Here is a 22,964-nt window from a genome sequence, read left to right as displayed (position 1 = left end):
GCACCGCGATGAAGAGTGGCCCCCACTTGCCACAACTAGAGAAAGTCCTCGCACAGAAATGAAGACCCAACACAGCAAAAATAAATAAATAAATTACTAAACTCCTACCCCCAACATCTTCTTTAAAAAAAAAAAAAGGTCTGGTGTCTCGCAGACTCGAGTGCTCCAGCTGCCACTGAGCCTCAGAACCCTGTACACTGTCTGAACCCGGTCCTCCTCCATCTGCCTGGACCTGCTGCCTCAGGCTGTGGCCCTCGTGCCACACTGCTCCGAGCTCCCAGCACAGGTCAGCACCACCTTTCAGAGGAGGGCCACTGCACGGACTGTACCACTTCTTCAGCCCACAGAGTCCCTAACCAGCTCCCTCCAGCAACAGAGTTTACTGTCAAGTCCTCTCAAGAGCTTAGTTTTTTCGTTCATGCACACAAGTTTGAAAGAGCTCAAAGGAAACCCATGTGCAGCACGTGGACCCTATTGCTGTACTGTGGCTGTGTCTAACATTCATTCATCACTCAACAACATTCAAAAAATACTTACTGAGTCTCTACTATGTGCCAGGCATTGTCTAAGGCCTGAGCACACAGCAGTTAACGTGACCAAAATCAAGACATTAAAATAGAATTTCATCTTGAGTTTCTTCCTAGGTAAATGAAAGGTAAATCCTCTTTAGATCAGTTTTTGCCTCCCAACTACGCACTCTACATGGATGTGTAAACAGTAACTGGAAAATGGATTGTACATCTTAGTAAATTCAAAATTAAACTAAGGTTTATTCTTCTTTGCTTTCATTACTGCATCAGAATGCCTATTAATACTAACTGCCCACATTTAAAATTTTATATTTCAAACACTTTAGGGATTTTATTTCCCTTCCCTCAAAATTCCCTCTCTTCCTCCATCACCAATGACTGTCTCCCAAAATGGAACACCCATACTGCTAAGACTAATCCACCACCTATGCTTCTGACCCTATTCGTTCATGCTTCCTTAAGACTTTACCCCTATTTGTCTCTCTACCTATTCTCTACCTTTTCTCTTCTCCCTCTCCTTCCTTCTCTCCAGCCCTCCCTGTGCCCCAGACGCAGTCAAACAATACCTAGTCCTCAACCTTGCTTCCTCTTCAAGCTTCTACCTCAACTCTATCCTTCCCTTCAATATCAAATTTAAACTTTCCCTCTTAGCAATTTCAACTTTTCCTAACCCCTATAAAAGACTCCCAAGTCCAACTCTTAAATTCTCATGTAAGCTCCAACCAATATTCCCCAATATGCTATGCAATGCTATGCCCACATTTTGATCAGACTAAAGAAACCTGTTGTGAATTATGTTTAGGAAAAACAGTTGTATAGATACTATACATACCTTCCTAAATATTCAAAATACTTAAAGCAAACAACAAGCACCAAGATGACCTAAACACAGCAGACTTAACTTTATTTAACCCATCATCTCCCAAGCCTATAATGACCACAGAACAATTCACCCCTACTGGTATCTATGAAGAACTAGATTCATATTTTCAACTACCTAGACACTTCCATCTAGCTACTCTTAGCACACTGTCTACCTTAGAGTAACTACTCAGTAACTGTGCATTACTGTTATTAATTCACCCAAATAATACTAACAAAACCATAGCTTCTATAAGGATGTATCAAAAAGTAGTAATTCCACCAGGTTGAAATTATTTTTAGCAACTAAGACAGGAATTCACTTTAAATGTCTCTGATTAGTTGACTTCCTAAATCATTTACAGTTCCCTAGTGGCTAGTTAAGTAATGAGCCATCAGCAGTTATACCTTTCCTTTAGCAGATCTCTAGTTACTTTAGCCCTTTATATTGGTTTGCTTAACCTCTCTGCAATTTAGAGTAAACAATTTAAACTATTTTGTCATTAATACAGTAACACCAGTACATAATCCTTGTGCAAAGACCTATTTTTTAAGAAGTACTGCATCAGAGCAATAAGAAGTCCTTAAACATTTTTTATAAAAATATTTATAGGCATGAGAAAACGTTCAAGGTTAAAAAGTAGGATGAGGGCTTCCCTGGTGGCGCAGTGGTTGAGAGTCTGCCTGCCGATGCAGGGGACACGGGTTTGTGCCCCGGTCCGAGAGGATCCCACATGCCGCGGAGCGGCTACGCCCATGAGCCATGGCCGCTGAGCCTGTGCGTCCGGAGCCTGTGCTCCGCAACGGGAGAGGCCACAACAGTGAGAGGCCCGCGTACCGCAAAAAAAAAAAAAAAAAAAAAAGTAGGATGAATACAATATTACACTGAGAGCATTTTTATTTTTAAATGTCCGTGTTCACAAACAGTAGTTAGATGAATATATACCATGGCTGGTATGAGTCTACTATCATAGAAAGTTGGAACTGAAGTGCATTATTCCACTTTAAAATTGGATGAGGGCACTTGCAGCAGGTTACAGATAGCTGCCAATTCTTTGCCACTCCTCCTGTGACAGTGGAATCTAATTCCTCTTTTCTTGAATCTTGCCAATAAAATGTAGCATAAATGTGACATTCTGGATCTTCTGAGGTTAGGTCATAAAAAGTTTTGAAGCTTCTGCCCAGTCCTCTTGGAATGCTTGCCCCAGCAGAAGCCAACCACGATTTAGGACACGTGCCTCCCTTGAGACTGCCATGGTTTGAGGAAACCCAAGCTAGGCACATGGAAAGGCTGCAAGGAAAGAGAGATACCTAGACAGCTTCTAGTTGTCCACACATGCCATGTCCAGACCTCATAAGTCAGACCAGTTATGTGAGTAATTAAGTGTCAGAGGACTCATCCTCAGTCACTATCTGGCTTTAATTCTGTGACGAATCCTAAGCAAGATGACCCCTCAGCCCTTCAAACCCCAGAGCTGTGAGAGATAATCATAAATTAATTTCAGCCACTAAATTTTGGGATGGTTCATTTATGCAGCAATAGACAACTTGAATATCTCTGTTCATGATCCTGCCATTTTAATATATATTAATTCCCCAAATCAAATATAATGTGTCACTTTAGTTCTTATTACATAATTATTTAAAAAAAATGAAGAACATCATATTATGAAATACTATAGTCTATTTTAACTGAATTTTATGCTACAGTATGTTAACCTAAAACATAATACTTTATGTAAAAAGTAAATACTAAACATACACACACATTTATGTATACAAGTGAGTATCCACATAGAAAAGTACTGAAAGAACAGTGGTCAACTTCAGGTAAAAAAAATTTGAAGTGATTTTGCTGTTTCTTTGTGCTTTTCTACATTTCCCATAGTTACCGCATTTGAGTATGTTTTACTTTGGTCATTTCTGATCCTGTTTTTGTTTTTTTGGGCTTTTTTTAAAATAAATTTATTTATTTATTTATTTGCTTATTTACTTATTTATTTTTGGCTGCATTGGGTCTTCGTTGCTGTGTGGGCTTTCTCTAGTTGCGGCGATCGGGGGCTACTATTCACTGTGGTGTGCAGGATTCTCACTGCGGTGGCTTCTCTTGTTGCAGAGCACGGGCTCTTGGCACACGGGCTTCGGTAGCTACGGCACACAAGCTCAGTAGTTGTGGCTCGTGGGCTCTAGAGTGCAGGTCAGTGGTTGTGGCGCACAGGATTAGTTGCTCGGCGGCATGTGGGATCTTCCTGGACCAGGGCTCGAACCCATGTCCCGTGCATTGGCAGGCAGATTCTTAACACTGCACCACCAGGGAAGTCCCTGATCCTGTTTTTGAAGAGCAAAATATAGATCTCTGAAACTAAACCCGAAAACTAAGATCATTTATTACCCCCATCCTAACACTTGAATTGTGGATATAAATCCCCAGGGCTTAATTATAATCCAAGAATTACAACCTTAGAATTCTGTGAATGTATTCTCAACCCATTATCAAAATACGGAACTTCTAGATATGTTTAGTACCCAAGTGTGTTTATAAAACAAAAAAGGCAGAAACATCATTTAATCAAAATACGAATACAAACAAATCTCTCATCATCTTTGTACCTTACCTGTTTTCTTCCTTATGCTCCATTCTCCATTTTCTTCTTTCAGCTGCATTACATGACTTGAGAAGAGAACACAGTTCCCCCCACACACATGTATTTCACATCCTTCTATGAAATCCTTTATACCCAAAACTTACCTTTGAAGAAAATTCACAAATGAAAGGAAGCCTTTAATAGAATTCACTGTGTGTATCAACTACAATATCTTTCATCTCTTGACTTTGCCTTAGGAGATCTGGTGTCACGAATTGAAATACAGGGAGTCTTTTTCTCATAATGCAATGACTCCCTCAGACTTGCTCCTTTTTTTATGTTGCCTTTGATCGATGTGTCCAGGGTACAGAATACTCTGAAGTTATACTACCCACTCGGCCCTCACTTTCTAGCATGGTAATTGTCCCTTCCTTCCATCATAAAATTTATCAGATTAATTGGCTTTTTTAAAAAGATGTATCATTTTTCTGTCTGAATTTTTTTTTACAACTCATGAAAGACAATACTTTCTTTGTTAATTCTTATTCTTTCAACTTTAAATTTTAACTTCATCCTATTTTAAATCCCGAGTGTCATTTACACTTACAAAATCCACTGAGAAGGTTGAGGTTGTGAGGAGGTAGTTAGACGAGGAGTGAAGGGTTTACAAAAATTGGCTTACTTGAATTTCTCTTCTAACTTGGACTTGCTTTCCCGTTATCAGAGCACAACTCCTCCCACTCTAAATATCTCCCATTTCCCTAAGTTCAGCAACCTCCTATAACTCTTTAAATACGCTCTTGTGGTTTAGGATATACTAGAAAGCTAGCAATACAAAATGTGACTGAAAGAGCAGGTGGACACTTCCTGCTTCTTGAGTCACCTTCTCATGCAGCTTCCTGACGCCACACACGTCCGGTTTTCCTTCTCACTCACTAGGTACCCTTCAGCCTCCTTTGCTGGATCCCTATTGTTTTCCTGATGTCTGCGTGACAGAATATTCCAGTTCTCAGGCCCAGACCTCTTCTCCATCTACACTCACTCTCACTGTGATCTCATTCACCTCACTGCTTTAAACATAAGTCTTCCAAATTTACACCTCCAGCCAAACTTCGCCCTAAATTTGGGGCGAAGATGTCAATCAGACTATTTGACACCTCAAGGTGTAGGTAATCTTTTAATCTAATTTTAATTTTCAAAATATATAACTCATTTCTATGAATACAAGCTCAAACCTACAGTATAACAAGGTGTATTCAAAGAATTCTCACCTCCGTCCACCTATTCCTTTCTTCTCCCTATAGGAAACCATTTTTACTAGCCCTGGAATTATGTTGCTAATGTTTCTTTGGCAAACATAACTATATAGAGACAAACAAACTGAAACAAAATAAGGTAACTGTATATCAGGTGGTGATATAATCACACAGACAAAATAATTATCTCTAGTGTGTTTAGAACATAGTATTTCAACTGTCTGCCCTAAGTAGAATAAATTCTAAGGACAAATACACCTGCAAAGAAAGCTTATACTTCATTCCGTATTCTTATTGTCAGTGGTAATATCAGTATTATTTTGTTTAAATTAAATTTTTATATTGTAGAATATACATTTCAGGACCATACTTTATACATTGTAGAATATATTTTGAAACTATATATGTTGTAGAATAGAACAAATAATAAGTAACTACATAAGAAAAGAAAGAAACGACAATAAAACCAAAGAAATTATGCCAAGTCTATATAAGGTTAAACTTAAGTTGGAAATAGCAGTATCACTTCATGAGTTTTCTTTGTAAAAATAGGTATTTCCTGACTATTGAGCATTAAAAAGGCTTAGAAGTAATGACAAACCCAAAACAATAAGCATCACTAGTGTCCAGATTTTTGTCTCTAAACACCATTTCCCGTCCCCCCCCCCCCCCCCCGCAAAAGGAACCAGGGCTCTTTAGAGGAATAACTGATGTCTGGGGAGGGAAATACACAAAATGAACCTCAACATCTCATACCAGCAAGGAAGCTACTGAAGATTAATGAAGTCATGCCAATGGGACACAAGAGGAACATGAAAGGATTCCCACTGATCAAAGATTAAAATTTTGTGCATCTAAAAGGGTAATGACTGCAATTGTTTGAAACACATTGAATATATAAATCCTTATGTTCAAAAGGATACTAAAATCAATCTATCTGCCTGTCTCATTGGTCACCACTGAAAGCAACTAGGGCAACAACTCCTTACTCTGAAATTAACATTTAAGAAGAACAATTAAATATTTATCCTGTCTATCCTGGGTAAATTCCTTTACAGAGTAACCAAATAGCCTAGTTAAGGAAAAAGTTTTTCCTTAAAGAATTCCAGCTAATGTGGCAAGAATGACAGAGTTGGAAAAGCACCTTTTTGCAACTCCTAAAAAAATAACTAAAGAAATGATCATTCATGGATGAAACAATTAGATAAAAATCAAAAAATAAATTAAAGACTCGAATATAAGACCGGAAACCATGAAACTCCTAAAAGAAAACATAGGGGGTAAGCTCCTTGACATCGGTTTCGGCAATGATTTTTTGGATTTGACATTAAAAGCAAATTCAACAAAAGCAAAAATAAGCAAGTAGGACCATATTAAACTAAAAAGCTTCTGCTTAGCAAAGGAAACCATCAAAAAAAATGAAAAGGCAACCTGCAGAATGGAAGAAAATATTTGCAAATCATATATCTGATAAGGAGTTAATATCCAAAATATATAAAGAACTCATAAGACTCAATACCAAAAAAAAAAAATCTAATTAAAAAAAATGGGCAAAGGAACTAAATAGACATTTCCCAAAGAAGACATAAAAATGACCAACAGGTACATAAAAATATGCTCAACATCATTAATCATCAGGGAAATGAAAACCAAAACCACAATGAAATATCACATACTGCTAGAATGGCTATAATCAAAAAAGACAAGACATGTGTTGAGAAGGATGTGCTCTGTTGGAGGGAATGTAAATTGGTGCAGCACTGTAGAAAACATTAAAAAGTTTCCTCAAAAAGATTAAAAATAGAACCACCATATGAACCAGCAATTCTACCTCTGGGTATATATCTGAAGGAAAAAAATTAACTACATCATAGAGATATCTGCACCCCCATGTTCACTGCAGCATTATTTACAATAGCCAAAGCATGGAAATAACCTGTGTCCATCAATGAATGAATGGATAAAGAAAATTTATATATATATATATATATATATATATATATATAGTGGAATATTATTCAGCCATAAAAAAGAAGGAAATCCTTCCATTTTGACAACATGGATGGACCATGAGGACTTTACGCTAAGTGAAACAAGTCATACCTAGAAAGATAAATACTGCACAGTCTTACTTACATGTGGAATCTTAAAAAACAAACTCAGAAACAAAACACATCAGTGGTTGCCAGAGCGGGGTAGGAGTGGAAATGGGTGAAGGTGTTCAAAAAGTATAAACTCCCAGTTATAAAATAAGTCCTGGGGATGTAATACACAGCATGGTGACTACAGTTGACAATATATTCAAAACTTGCTAAGAGAGTAGATCTTAAAAGTTCTCATCATAAGAAAAAATATTTGTAACTATGTGAGGTGATGGATGTTATCTCAACTACTGTGGTGATCATTTCGCAATATATACATATATCAAATCAGTTTCCTGTACACCTTAAACTAATACAATGTTACATGTCAATTATAAAAACTGCCGGGGGTCAGAGGGCGGTTAATGGGAAACTTGTGAATGGAGGGATTGGGCTTTTACCACCCAAACGCACTGCTGACTCCTAGTATCGCTAAAGAGAGAGAACCAGACATGACCATACAAATATCATATAAAGTTCAGAGCACCACTTATGTTGCCCAAAGTACAGAACCTGAATCCAATGGAGGCTTGAAAGCTAACTCCAAGTTTACCAGGAAAGAAAATAAAACAGGGAATAAAGAAACATTAAGTATTCCAAAAAGAAAGAAACAATCAAATCCAGAACATGGACATTCTAGGGGACAAATTACCAAGTTTCTTCAACACATCAAAGGTATGGGGGAAAGGGGAGATTCAAGGGGACTTTAAGAGGCTGTCAGATAGAATATCTAAGAATTATTTACATAATAAATAGAAGAATCAAACTCTAAAAGACATTTTTGAGTTTCAAGGAAATCTGAATATGAACTCATTACTGAATGAGACTATGGAATTATTGTTAACTTCGTTAGGTAAGATAATAGCATTGTGGTTATGTAAGAAAATAACCACATTTTTTATAGCTTCCTTCTGTGATATGTTGAGATACATGAAACAAGTATGGCAAAATCTTGAAAACTGCCAATTCTGGGCAGTGGTTGTAAAGGGGTCCATTTTACTATTCTCTTTATGTATGTGTATGTTTGAAAGCTTTCATAATAATACATATTTACTGGCAAACCCACATAACAATTCAAAGCTCTAATTAATTTAACAGTAACTTTTCTTTTACCCCAACTAGGGCTGCCTGCAAGCGGTCCTCTTAGGCAAGATCTCTTTAAAATGACCTCAGGCTAACATCCCTACTGTAAGTGTCATGGCTGGCCCTTAAGGCTTACTTCCCTTTACCCTGTTGTGGGAGGTGATGCATTCAGCCTGGACACGTCCCTCCATCGTGCTGAGCCCTCTCAGAAACTATTCAGGAACTTTTTTGCTATGGTCCTCATCCACAAATCAAACTCTCCAAAGGGAGCTGAAGTCCTCCTCACCACATTTAAGATAAGGCACAGATATACCCAGGAAAGGGGACAGTCACAGCACTTCCACGGTTCTTAAAATATACATTCTCCTCAGAAAATCCTCTCTCAGACTTCACTCTTTTGAATTTTTATACACTTTATACGAGGAATTTTTTTAATTATGCAATAAGTTTGTTATCTTCTTTGAAATTTTGAGTCTCAGTAATTTCTCACAATTTGCTTTGACATTTAATATGCATATTTTTTGGTGCCTCAGTTGAAAATTCCAGTCTAAAAAAATGCATGAATATACTGCCATCGGGAAGTCAAAGTGGCTTTTTCCCCTTTTAAATAACCCACAAAACATACCCTCTGCCAAACTGCCATCACTTCAACAAAGCACTCCATGAGAGCTACTTTTCTTATTATGTTTTTAGTAACAAGAGCAGTGTGGTAGTTTTCAAATATGGCTCCACAACTTTTTGACCCTTCTCCATTGAGAGATGGGCTTATATGCCCCCTCTTCTTAAATCTAAACTCTGTGGCCACTTGCCCGCAGAATTCAGTGGAAGTGAATACTGTACTAGCTTCCAGGCCCAAACCTTAAAACACTGACAGTTTCCACTTCCTGTCTCTTAAATACTGCTTGCTCAAGGAACTTAACACCATGCTGTGAGGAAGTCCAAGTCTCCTCATAGTGCAGTCCACGTGGAGAGGAACCGACAGCCAGCATCAACTTGCCAGCCACTGGGAGGGAGACTCCTTGGAAGAGGACCCTCCAGCTCCACGTAAGCTGTCCCAGAAAACACTGTGTGGAGCAGGACAAGCTGTGCCCATCAAGCCCTACCCAAGTTGCAGATTCATGAGCAAAATAAGTGTTTATTTTAAGCCATTAAGTTTTAGAGTGGTTGGTTGTAACTGAAGCATACATAAGCGAGGGCTCCTCTGCAAGTAAGAGTACAAAGTTAAATACAAAATTGTCAGGGGTTGTTATCTCTCTTTGCATTCTCTGGCTTTCCACCTTTTTATGTCCTTACGTTTATTGTGTGTCTCTTGTAAACAACATATAATTGATTTCTATATTTTTTGGTCATTTCTGATAATCTCTGTGTTCTTACTGAAGAGTTAAATTTATATTCATTTATTACAATTAGTCTTATATTTAGATTTTTTTCTGTCATGTTATTTTGTGGTTATTTTGCCCTGCTCTTACAGTTTTATTATTTCTTCTCTTTCTTCCCTTCGCTGTGCTTGCAGATGTGTTTGTTCTTTGAGAGATTTCATTTTCATCCTATAAACTTTTAAAGGTTTAAAGTTAATATCTTCGGACCAGAGGGCAGACAGCAGAAGCAAGCAGAACTACAATCCTGCAGCCTGTGGAACAAAAACCACATTCACAGAAAGACAGACAAGATGAAAAGACACAGGGCTATGTACCAGATGAAGGAACAAGATAAAACCCCAGAAAAACAACTAAATGAAGTGGAGATAGAAAACCTTCCAGAAAAAGAATTCATAATAATGATAGTGAAAATGACCCAAAACCTCAGAAAAAGAATGAAGCCAAAGATCGAGAAGATGCAAGAAATGCTTAACAAAGACCTAGAAGAATTAAAGAACAAACAAACATAGATGAACAATACAATAACTGAAATGAAAACTACACTAGAAGGAATCAATAGCAGAATAACTGAGGCAGAAGAATGGATAAGTGACCTGGAAGACAGAATGGTGGAATTCACTGCTGCAGAACAGAATAAACAAAAAAAAATGAAAAGAAATCAAGACAGCCTAAGAGACCTCTGGGACAACATTAAATGCAACAACATTCACATTATAGGGGTCCCAGAAGGAGAAGAGAGAGAGAAAGGACCCGAGAAAATATCTGAAGAGATTATAGTCCAAAACTTCCCTAACATGGGGAAGGAAATAGCCACCCAAGTCCAGGAAGCACAGAGAGTCCCATATAGGATAAACCCAAGGAGAAACACGCCGAGACACATAGTAATCAAATTGGCAAAAATTAAAAATAAAGAAAAATTATTGAAAGCAGCAACAGAGAAACAACAAATAACATACAAAGGAAGTCCCATAAGGTTAACAACGGATTTCTCAGCAGAAACTCTACAAGCCAGAAGGGAGTGGCATGATATACTTAAAGTGATGAAAGGGAAGAACCTACAACCAAGATTACTCTAACCGGCAAGGAACTCATTCAGATTCGATAGAGAAATCAAAAGCTTTACAGACAAGCAAAAGTTAAGAGAATTCAGCACCACCAAACCAGCTCTACAACAAATGCTAAAGGAACTTCTCTAAGTGGGAAACACAAGAGAAGAAAATGACCTACAAAAACAAACCCAAAACAATTGAGAAAATGGTCATAAGAACATACATATTGATAATTACCCTAAACATGAATGGATTAAATGCTCCAACCAAAAGACACAGGCTTGCTGAATGGATACAAAAACAAGACCCATCTGTATGCTGTCTACAAGAGACCCACTTCAGACTCAGGGACACATTCAGATTGAACGTGAGGAGATGGAAAAAGATATTCCATGCAAGTGGAAATCAAAAGAAAGCTGGAGTAGCAATATTCATATCAGATAAAACAGACTTTAAAATAAACAATGTTACAAGAGACAAGGAAGGACACTACATAATGATCAAGGGATCAAACCAAGAAGAAGATATAACAATTATAAATATATATGCACCCAACATAGGAGCACCTCAATACATAAGGCAACAGGTAACAGCTGTAAAAGAGGAAATTGACAGTAACACAATAGTAGTGGGGGGACTTTAACACCTCACTTACACTAATGGACAGATCATCCAAAAAGAAAATAAGGAAACAGAAGCTCTAAATGACACCAGACCAGATAGATTTGATATTTATCAGACATTCCATCCAAAACCAGCAGATTACACTTTCTTCTCAAGTGCACACGGAATATTCTCCAGAATAGATCACACCTTGGGTCACAAATCAAGCCTCAGTATATTTAAGAAAGCATCTTTTCTGACCACAACGCTATGAGATTAGAAATAAATTACAGGGGAAAAATGTAAAAAACACAAACACGTGGAGGCTAAACACTACTTACTAAATAAGCAAGAGATCACTGAAGAAATCAAAGAGGAAATCAAAAAATACCTAGACACAAACGACAATGAAAACACGACAATCCAAAACCTATAGGATGCAGCAAAAGCAGTTCTAAGAGGTAAGTTTATAGCTATACAAGCCTACCTCAAGAAACAAGAAAAATCTCAAATAAATAATCTAACCTTACATCTAAAGGAACTAGAGAAAGAAGAACAAACAAAACCCAAAGTTAGCAGAAGGAAAGAAATCAATAAGATCAGAGCAGAAATAAATGAAATAGAAACAAAGAAAACAATAGCAAAGATCAATAAAACTAAAAGCTGGTTCTTTGAGGAGATAAACAAAATTGATAAACCATTAGCCAGACTCAAGAAAACGAGGGAGAGAACTCAAATCAATAAAATTAGAAATGAAAAAGGAGAAGTTACAACAGACACTGAAGAAATACAAAGCATCCTAAGAGACTACTACAAGCAACTCTATGCCAATAAAATGGACAACCTGGAGGAAATGGACAAATTCTTAGAAAGGTATAACTTTCCAAGACTGAACCAGGAAGAAATAGAAAATATGAACAGACCAATCACAAGTAATGAAATTGAAACTGTGAATAAAAATCTTCCAACAAACAAAAGTCCAGGACAAGATAGCTTCACAGGTGAATTCTATCAAACATTTAGAGAAGAGCTAACACCCATCCTTCTCAGACTCTTCCAAAAAATTATGGAGGAAGGAACACTCCCAAACTCAATTCTATGAAGCCACCATCACCCTGATACCAAAACCAGACAAATATACTTCAAAAAAAGAAAATTACAGACCAATATCACTGATGAATACAGATGCAAAAATCCTCAAAAAAATACTAGCAAACAGAATCCAACAACACATTAAAAGGATCATACACCATGGTCAAGTGGGATTTATCCCAGGGATGCAAGGATTCTTCAATACATGCAAATCAATGTGATACACCATATCAACAAACTGAAGAATAAAAACCATTTGATCATCTCAATAGATGCAGAAAAAGCTTTTGACAGAATTCAACACCCATTTATGATAAAAACTCTCCAGGAAGTGGGCATAGAGGGAACCTACCTCAACATAATAAAGGCCATATACGACAAACCCACAGCAAACATCATTCTCAATGGTGAAAAGCTGAAAGCATTTCCTCTAAGATCAGGAACAAGACAAGGATGTCCACTCTCACCACAATTATTCAACACAGTTTGGAAGTCCTAGCCTCGGCAATGAGAGAAGAAAAACAAATAAAAGGAATACAAATTGGAAGAGAAGAAGTAAAACTGTCACTGTTTGCAGATGACATGATACTGTACATAGAGAATCCTAAAGATGCCACCAGAAAACTACTAGAGCTAATCAATGAATCTGGTAAAGTTGCAGGATAAAAAATTAATGCACATATATCTCTTGCATTCCTATACACTAATGATGAAAAATCTGAAAGAGAAATTAAGGAAACACTCCCATTTATCATTGCAACAAAGAGAAAAAAATACCTAGGAATAAACCTACCTAGGGAGAAAAAAGACCTGTATGCAGAAAACTATAAGACACTGATGAGGACTTCCCTGGTGGCGTAGTGTTTAGGAATCTGCCTGCCAGTGCAGGGGACACAGGTTCAAGCCCTGGTCCGAGAAGATCCCACATGCCGGGGAGCAACTAAGCCCATGCGCCACAACTACTGAGCCTGCGCTTTAGAGCCCGCAAGCCACAACTACTGAAGCCCACGCGCCACAACTACTGAAGCCCACCCGCCTAGAGCCCATGCTCCACAACAAGAGAAGCCACCACAATGAGAAGCCCATGCACCGCAACGAACAGTAGCCCCCACTCACCGCAACTAGAGAAAGCCCGTGCTCAGCAACGAAAACCCAACACAGCCAAAAATAAATAAATAAAATAATTTTTTTAAAAAAAGGAAAAGACACTGATGAAAGAAATTAAAGCTGATACCAGCAGATGCAGAGATATACCACATTCTTGGATTGGAAGAATCAATACTGTGAAAATGACTATACTACCCAAAGCAATCTACAAATTCAATGCAATCCCTATCAAATTACCAATCGTGTTTTTTACGGTACTAGAGCAAAAAATCTTAAAATTTGTGTGGAGACACAAAAGACCCCAAATAGCCAAAGCAGTCTTGAGGGGAAAAAACAGAGTGGGAGGAATCAGACTCCCTGACTTCAGGCTATACTACAAAGCTACAGTAATCAAGACAATATGGTACTGGCACAGAAACATAGATCAATGGAACAAGATAGAAAGCCCAGAGATAAACCCACGCACCTACGGTCAACTACTCTATGACAAAGGAGGCAAGGATACACAATGGAGAAAAGACAGTCTCTTCAATAAGTGGTGCTGGGAAAACTGGACAGCTACATGTAAAAGAATGACATTAGAACACTCCCTAACACCATACACAAAAATAAACTCAAAATGGACTAGAGACCTAAATGTAAGACCGGATACTATAAAACTCTTAGAGGAAAACATAGGAAGAACACTCTTTGACATAAATCACAGCAAGATCTTTTTTGATACACCTCCTAGAGTAATGGAAATAAAAAGAAAAACAAACATATGGGAGCTAATGAAACTTCAAAGCTTTTGCACAGCAAAGGAAACTATAAACAAGACGAAAAGACAACCCTCAGAATGGGAGAAAATGTTTGCAAATGAATCAACGGACAAAGGATTAATCTCAAAAATATATAAACAGCTCATGCAGCTCGATATTAAAAGAATAAACAACCCAATCCAAAAATGGGCAGAAGACCTAAATAGACATTTCTCCAAAGAAGACATACAGATGGCCAAGAAGCACATGAATAGCTGCTCTACATCACTATTAGAGAAATGCAAATCAAAACTAAAATGAGGTATCACCTCACACCAGTTAGAATGGGCTTCATCAGAAAATCTACAACCAACAAATGCTGGAGAGGGTGTGGAGAAAAGGGAACCGTCTTGCACTGTTTGTGGGAATGTAAACTGGTACAGCCACTATGGAGAACAATATGGAGGTTCCTTAAAAAACTAAAAATAGAACTACCATATGACCCAGCAATCCCACTACTGGGCATATACCCAGAGAAAACCACAATTCAAAAATACACATGCACCCCACTGTTCATTGCAGCACTATTTACAATAGCCAGGTCATGGAAGCAACCTAAATGCCCATCAACAGACGAATGGATAAAGAATATGTGGTACATATATACAATGGAATATTACTCAGCCATAAAAAGGAACGAAATTGAGTCATTTGCTGAGATGTGGATGGATCTAGAGACTGTCATACAGAGTGAAGTAAGTCAGAAAGAGAAAAACAAATATCGTATATTAACGCATATATGTGGAACCCAGAAAAATGGTACAGATGAACCGTATGGACACCAAGGGGGGTAAGCCGCCGGGGCATGGGGGTGGTGGTGTGATGAATTGGGCGATTGGGATTGACATGTATACACTGATGTGTATAAAATTGATGACTAATAAGAACCTGCTGTATAAAAAAAACAGAAAAAACCTATTTATTAAATAATAATAAAAAATAAAGCTTTTTCAAAAACAAAGTTCTCATCTCATACACACACAAAATTGTAACTATGTGAGGTGAAGGATGATAACTAGACTTATTGTGGTGATAATTTCACACCATATGCAAACATCAAATTATTATGTTGCACTCCTGAACTAATACAATGTTGTATGTCAATCTTACCTCAATTTAAAGATCATTATGTACATCTAAAACTAATACAATGTTATATGTCAATTATATGTTTATTAAAAATTAAATTTTAAAATGGAAAATAAATAAAGTTAATATCTTCAGGACTTCCTCAGTGGCACAGTGGTTAAGAATCCAACTGCCAATGCAGGGGACATGGGTTCGATCCCTGGTCTGGGAAGATCCCACACACTGTGGAGCAATTAAGTCCGTGCACCACAACTACTGAGCCTGTGCTCTAGAGCCCGCAAGCCACAACTACTGAAGCCTGCACGCCTAGAGCCCGTGCTCCGCAACAAGAGAAGCCACCACAGTGAGAAGCCCATGCACCGCTGCAACTAGAGAAAGCCCGCGCGCAGCAATGAAGACGCAATGCAGCCAAAAATTAATTTTTAAAAATAATAAAGTTAATATCTTCACCTTACTGTTGAACAATAAAAATATCTTAGAATACTTAAACCCAACCATCTGTCACACAAACCCCACTATCATACTAATTTTGTTCACAACATAAGCTATATCTTGTTTTACTTAACTCTCAATATTTAACATTAGACTATAGAATTTAATCATTCTTATTTTCTTCATTTATCCAAATGTTTACTCTCTACTTTAGTCAACATTCCTTATACCTTAGATCCTTCTGGGATCATTCCCTTCTTTCTGAAGTTCATGAGATAATAGGCAAATACTACTGAAATATTACTGTTGTCTGTTACTAACAGACAAAACAGACTTCAAGGCAAAAAGCATTACTACAGATAAAGACAGTCATTATACAGCAACAAAAATATCAATTTACCAGGAGATACTACAAGCTAAAACATAGCTTCAAAATATATAAAGCAAAAATTGCTAGAACCCCAAAAAGAAGTGTGGGATTTCAATTCATATCCTCTATCTCTCTCTCCCTCCACCTCTCCCTCCCCGCTCCCCGCCCCCGCTCTGTAGTTGCTATATCAAGTACACAAAAATTAGGAAGGATTTGGAGGATTTGAACTACACAGTTAATAAGCTTGACGTGATGATCCGATGGGCATATAGAATACATCCCCAACAATCAGAGAACACAATGTTCTTTTGAACACACAGGAAAGGTTTATAAAAACTGACAGTAAGTTCCAAAAACTGGTTATCATATTGAGCTTGTATGCTGAATACAATAAAATTCATCGATAAATTAATAATACCAAAAACCAAAAATAGAGCAGCATTACTTGTAAATTTTTTTAAAAAAACAAGTTCTAGAAAATCTCATGGGTCAAAGCAGCAATCATTATAGACACAGGACCCTGAATGATGTAAAACCTAATTTGAGGGTTTGTGGAAGACTTTCTCAAGGAAGTGCTTATATTAAAAAATAGAAAAGCTAAAGATTAATGTTCTAAGGATCCAAAATAAGCCTACAAAGTAAAAAAGAAAAAAACGTTAGGGCCTGAAGCTTGAGCTCCAGTATCTTCGAGGTAAATTTAAATCCTCCTCAGGGATCTAGAGAAGGCAAAAGGAGCTAAGGAAGAAGATATCCCTAGGCACCTTAATCATCAATAATTTGGATTTCATGTGTGACAATATTAGCTAATAGCAGCTAACTTTACTAAGCTAGGTAATGATGTTGTTCTAATTGCTTCACATGTGTTAACTCGTTTGATCCTCATAGCAACCATTTGAAATATAAGATGGGTACTATTATCACACTCATTTTCAGACGAGGAACCTGCGATACAGAGAGATTACATATATTTTTCAAGACTGTACCCTGGAAATGCAAAGCCAGGTTACAAACTCAGCCTCTCAAGGTCCAGGTCCTATGGTCTTAAGTAAATATTAGATTACTATTCTCTATTAACAATAAAATCTTGCTAACAGTCATACAGGGAAGATAATTTTTTTTCTTTTTTCCGGTACGCGGGCCTCTCACCGCTGTGGCCTCTCCCGTTGCGGAGCACAGGCTCCGGATGCGCAGGCCCAGCAGCCACGGCCCACGGGCCCAGCCGCTCCGAGGCACGTGGGATCCTCCTGGACCGGGGCACGAACCCGCGTCCCCTGCATCGGCAGGCGGACTCTCAACCACTGCGCCACCAGGGAAGCCCCAGGGAAGATAATTTTTAAAGTCACCACTCCATACAGCCTACCATATAAAAAAGCCATGAAATGAAAAGTGCACATCTTTATTCTCTTCTCTCTATAGTCAAACTCATCCTCTTACTGGCAGCCACAACCTACTCACTCTCGTAGTCTAGTGAAGAGAACAGCCCTATACCCAATGCTTAATGACGTAATAAGAATGGTCACATTATGTACAATTTCACACCCAGAGTGACTGGCCATTTGCAAGGTAATTAGTTGTGAGTATAGATTTTATTTGTAGCTGACATGATACTTTAATAAGAGCAGAAGCAATGAAAGAAGGCAAATAAGCAGCCCTAATTCTTTCCATGGCTACATTCATCTCCTGTGCTGAAAGAAGTGAGCCTGGGGGCGGAGGGGAAAGGTGTTGGCTGCCTAGAAGAGTAGCATTAGGATTTCTAAACACGCAGTGCTATGAAATCACTGGAATTTTGTATCATTAAAAATCACTATAAAATCGAAATAAATTTTGAGGTCAATAGATATAATAAAATATGAAAGTAGACACTACCAGCTCAGTGTGTTTTCCAAGTCCACGGTAGAGTGCTTCAGGGAACAATGAATGCATGAATGACCAACCGCCAATATAATATCTTTCATGAATATTAGTAATAAAATTCCCTGCAAGCTAAAACAGCTTTTGGAAATTCTATTACTCATATTATTCCAAGGTCTCAAGTAGTAGGTACAGCACTGACTTATAAAAGCTAGGGCATTTTAGTCACCTAAAAACAAGAACAATTTCCAAAATTTGCCGACTTTCTCTAAGAAAGGTATTTACATACTATGTAAAACTGCTACACAATGATCAAATTGCTTTACACTGGTATGCAAAGATTATCTCCAATTATTTATAATTTTGGTAACAAATGTTCAAAAGAAGTGAAGTCTTGGCTGAGGTTTTCCTTATACTTTTATTACACTGAGGTTTTTAGTGTAATGCTACCCAACGAAACAGATTTGTTTATATTAGGAGATTTAAGATAGGAAGTCAATTCATTTTAAAATTAATAGAAAAATGTTTTTGTGAGACACCAAAAATAACAAAATATTACAATACGATCATTACTGTGATTATTATTAATGAGTGGACAACTTTTGGACATTAAGTTGAAGATCTGGGTTTGTTGTTTTTAATTAATTTTGTTGACCTTTATGAATCTTCCTTTCATCTATAAAGTAAAAACAGTTAACTTACAATGAAGTGGTTATTAAGATGACATGAATTAATTTATGTGAACATATGTTCCAAATCATAAGGCACTAAGCAAATATATTTTTTAGGTTTTTTTCAAAAGTGCTTAAAATATTTTGCCTCAACCAAAATTAGACAAATTTGTTCAAATGTCAATTTATTTTATAAAGTACACCAGACCCTTTCAGGAAACTACTTAAGGTTTCAGATAAACAAATACACGAATGCACACACATACACACACACACCAGAATTAGTGATATCTAGCAAACTATACATTAGTGAATTGGACATGTCTTTTACTTAAAGCCCAATTCTCAATCAAGCGATTTAATGAATTACCCTCATTAACAAAATAACATTTTAAAGCTTCTGTAATTTGTCTTAGTAGCAAAAAAAAATTATCTCATTTTGTCAATTCAACCATATCATTTAGATGAGTGCCTACCAAAAGGAAAGAAGTCATCAGAAAACTGAATTCAGTTGCATCAGATAATATACAATCATATTTCCGATTTCAGCATATCCTAGATAGGTCAAGCATTATGCCAGCCATCACCATACTTCCCTTCCTAAGAAAACCTACAGCCAGTGGTGAGGGAGAAGCTGCAAATTGTTCCTTTTTTTTGTTTTATCACAGTTTGGTTGTATTAAATGTCTTATAATTGGCAGAGATCTATGCAAGCAGAGTTCTAAGTGATAAACCTTCAGGCCATACTTGATGCATTTGCCTCATAATGCGACCCTAAGCTTAACAGAATGTATAGAAGGGATAAAGTTTTTCTAAATGCATCCTGGCTGTTTTATTTACCTCTCTATTGACCCAGCAATTCCACTCCTAACCAAGAGAACTGAAAGCATACGTTCACTCAAAAACTTGTACACAAATGTCCATAATATTTAGTCAAAACATAGAAACAACCTAAATGTCTATCAATTGATGAATGGATAAACAAAAAGTAGTATATTCATACGATGGAATATTATTCAGCCATAAAAAAGAACAAAGTAGTGATACATGCTACAACATGATGAACCCTGAAAATATCATAGTAACTGACAGAAGGCAGACACAAAAGGCCACATACTGGATGATTCCATTAACATGACATGTCCAGAACAGGCACATCTATAGGGACAGAAAGTAGATGGGTTGCTGAGGACTTGGCGGTGAGGAGAGAATGGGGAGTGAAAGCTAACGGGAACAGGATTTCTTTTTGAGGTGATGAAAATGTTCTGGAATGACAGTGGTGACAGTTGCACAACTTTGTAAATACATTAAATACTACTGAATTATCTACTTTGAAAGGTGATTTTTTTGTTTTGTTTTGTTAAGTGAATTATATCTCAATTAAAAAAAAAAATCCATCCCACCCTGTACATTGTCGTCTTTTTCTCTTCTGTCAACAGTTCCAGTCAAGTTGATATAATGTGTATCTGGGACAAGACAGCCGGAACATTCTTATCTCTGCACCTTTGATCTGAGATGCTCCCCAGGCCCTTCTTCCTACCTCTCCCCACTCCTTCTCCTTTACCACTCTGCAAAGTCCAGATCAAGTCCCACTTTTTCCAGAACACTTTCCATCCTTAGTTGACTAGTCTGCCAGAGGACAGGCAAGCCTTCTTTGTTTCATTCCTAATCATCAACACTGCTGAATTTAGTTGAATAATATACAAATGACTCTAACTGTAGCTGCAGATAGGGCTTTCACTTTATATCGCAGATTGGAAATATAGAAGCTCAGGCAATTTTTTCATATATGTTCTCAATTATAATGATCACGTGCAAGGCTTGTATCTAATACATGCCTTCTTTCAGTTAAACATTATTTGAAAAAAATGAGAAATGTATTATTTTTCCAAATAATTACATAAGCACTTTGCAAAAACAGGACTGCATTAAAAGATGAGCTAAATTGAATTATTGCCACATGACATGGATTAAAGGATATCATTCCACTTATCCTAACAAAAGGATTATCATAACATACAGTGGTTCCTTCAGAGGGATATGACTATATACATGAAATATATCAACAGTACTATAATTATCAGAATTCATGACTAAAGAAGCTAGCAAAATCTTATTTCCGATTAGCACACAAATACAAACTGTTGAATTATTTCCAGAATATGCCTCAGAGCACTTGTTCATTTGTTATAACCCTTAAGAAAAAAATTATTTTCTCTTTTACACATATTCCCCACAGAATTCTTTCTTGCAGAAAGGAGCAAAGTCAATATAAATAATTAAGAATTGCTTCTTCTTTGTTAATTTTGAGTCATCTTAATTAATTCCAATATATATACCCTCTGTTTATTGCACATACTACATGCAGAAATAAACTATTAAGAGTATCACACAATGCCTTTTTGAAGTTGCATTCGATTTGAAGCTATTCAGTATCTTTCAACCTGTGCCACACTTCAATAATGACTATTTAATAATTACAATCATCCCCTTAGTAGCTTGGCATTTCATTTTCCTTGCCCTATAGCACCCTACAGCTGAAGGCAAGGAACACTCTCTGTTGATTAGTTATTTAAGACCAGCAACAATAACTATACTGGAGAGAAGGCTACTTGGAGAGGATTACATAAGAGCTGGAGCTCAACAGCCTCAGACAGAGAGCAGCAAATTATAAACCCAAGTACTTCGTTGCATGTAACCAAATTGGCTAGTTGAAATGCTAATTGCCTTTCAGCAAAACTAAAGACAGACAGGGGACCTTGTGCTTCAGAGAAAGAAGTGCATTTTTATTCCACTTCTGCACTATTGTCTTGCTGAGAATCACTGGAAATCTATTCATAAAAGTAGCTCTTTCCCTAACCTTTAAATTGTGGGAATTTTATTCAGCCTGTACCACCACCTCCAACCTGATGTGCCAAGATGCGAACAGATGGTTGGATTTAAGCCATGTTAAGCCCCTAATAAAGTAAAGCATGAAAGAACTCTACTCCCAAATACATAGTACAAATCAAAAAAACATGCCTAGGGAAAAAGAATTTTGAATAACAAATACATTTATTAAATTTAAATAGTCAAATAATATAATCTTTAAAATGAATATTTTCAACGTAATTACATTCAAATGCATATGGAGAGCTGGCATTGCCTCTCTCAAAGAGAACCCACCCCCGCCCCCGGCCCTCCTTTTTAACTAATAATTTTGTATTAGTTCAAAACTCATTTATGGACATCTATTCCAACAGTCAGTTTTAGCCATTTATATGAAAGAACGTCCATTCTGGGTTTTCAGAATCCTGAATAAATGAATGAGAAATGTCCTTTCAGCATCTTGCCCTCATTCTGAGGTACAGGCAGACTTACGCCTGACTGCACCAGAAAGGGCCCCCATGACCACCTGCCCAACAGCTGGGGGAGGGACTTGGTGTGGTACGTTTTAAAGTGTATAGTGTGTCACAGTGCGATCAGAAAACACAGCCTTTGCATTACCACAGCCTCCTGTGTCCCAGCTCCACCCTCCTCCTCCTCTGTCACACCTCTATCAGGACAACAGAGCTCAGCTTCCTGTGTGGCCTGAGATCCTAGCATATTGGGGAACCCTCCAAACTTGCAAAGATGCCTCCTGTCCCCCCAGTCCTGCCTTCTGAAGGGAAAAAAAACAGGCCTGCATACGTGGCAAAATCAACTTTCTGTACTACTTCATTCTGCATGAGAGGGAAAGAGTCTGGTTTATTAGCAGTATGTTTATCTTCATTTCTCAACAGATATCTTTGTTTATATAATGTTTGAGCTGCCTGAGAGTGAGAGAATACTAAGACTAAATAGAGCTTTAAACCGTAAACGGTTAAATAAATAATTCAGTTCTCACCCTGATTCGGCAGGATTTAAGGGAAGAAAGACATCTCTCTGGCTGGATGTTCACCAAAATCTTTGGATAGTGGAGTTCCTGGTAATTTTTCTTTTTTTCTGTACTATTTGAATTTCCTACATGACTTTGTATTATCTTTACAATTGGAAAAAAAAAGTTATTTGCAAATCAGCGAGAGAGAAATGTACACTCAACTGTGTG

The 22,964-nt window shown here is 37.4% G+C and overlaps 1 protein-coding gene across 1 annotated transcript in view; it reads right to left on the bottom strand.

Annotated features, from left to right (window-relative positions):
* The window catches only part of ADGRV1 (adhesion G protein-coupled receptor V1), a 564,070-nt gene extending 541,784 nt beyond the window's left edge, over positions 1-22,286 (bottom strand). Inside the window, exon 1 of the mRNA XM_073801943.1 lies at positions 22,259-22,286. Coding sequence (XP_073658044.1) covers positions 22,259-22,286 — 28 coding nt within the window. The remainder of the gene's footprint in view (positions 1-22,258) is intronic.
* Positions 22,287-22,964: the final 678 nt, after the last annotated feature.

Source organism: Tursiops truncatus, chromosome 3, assembly GCF_011762595.2.
Source record: "Tursiops truncatus isolate mTurTru1 chromosome 3, mTurTru1.mat.Y, whole genome shotgun sequence".
Lineage (NCBI taxonomy): Eukaryota > Metazoa > Chordata > Mammalia > Artiodactyla > Delphinidae > Tursiops > Tursiops truncatus.
This window is presented reverse-complemented; position numbering and strand designations above follow the sequence as displayed.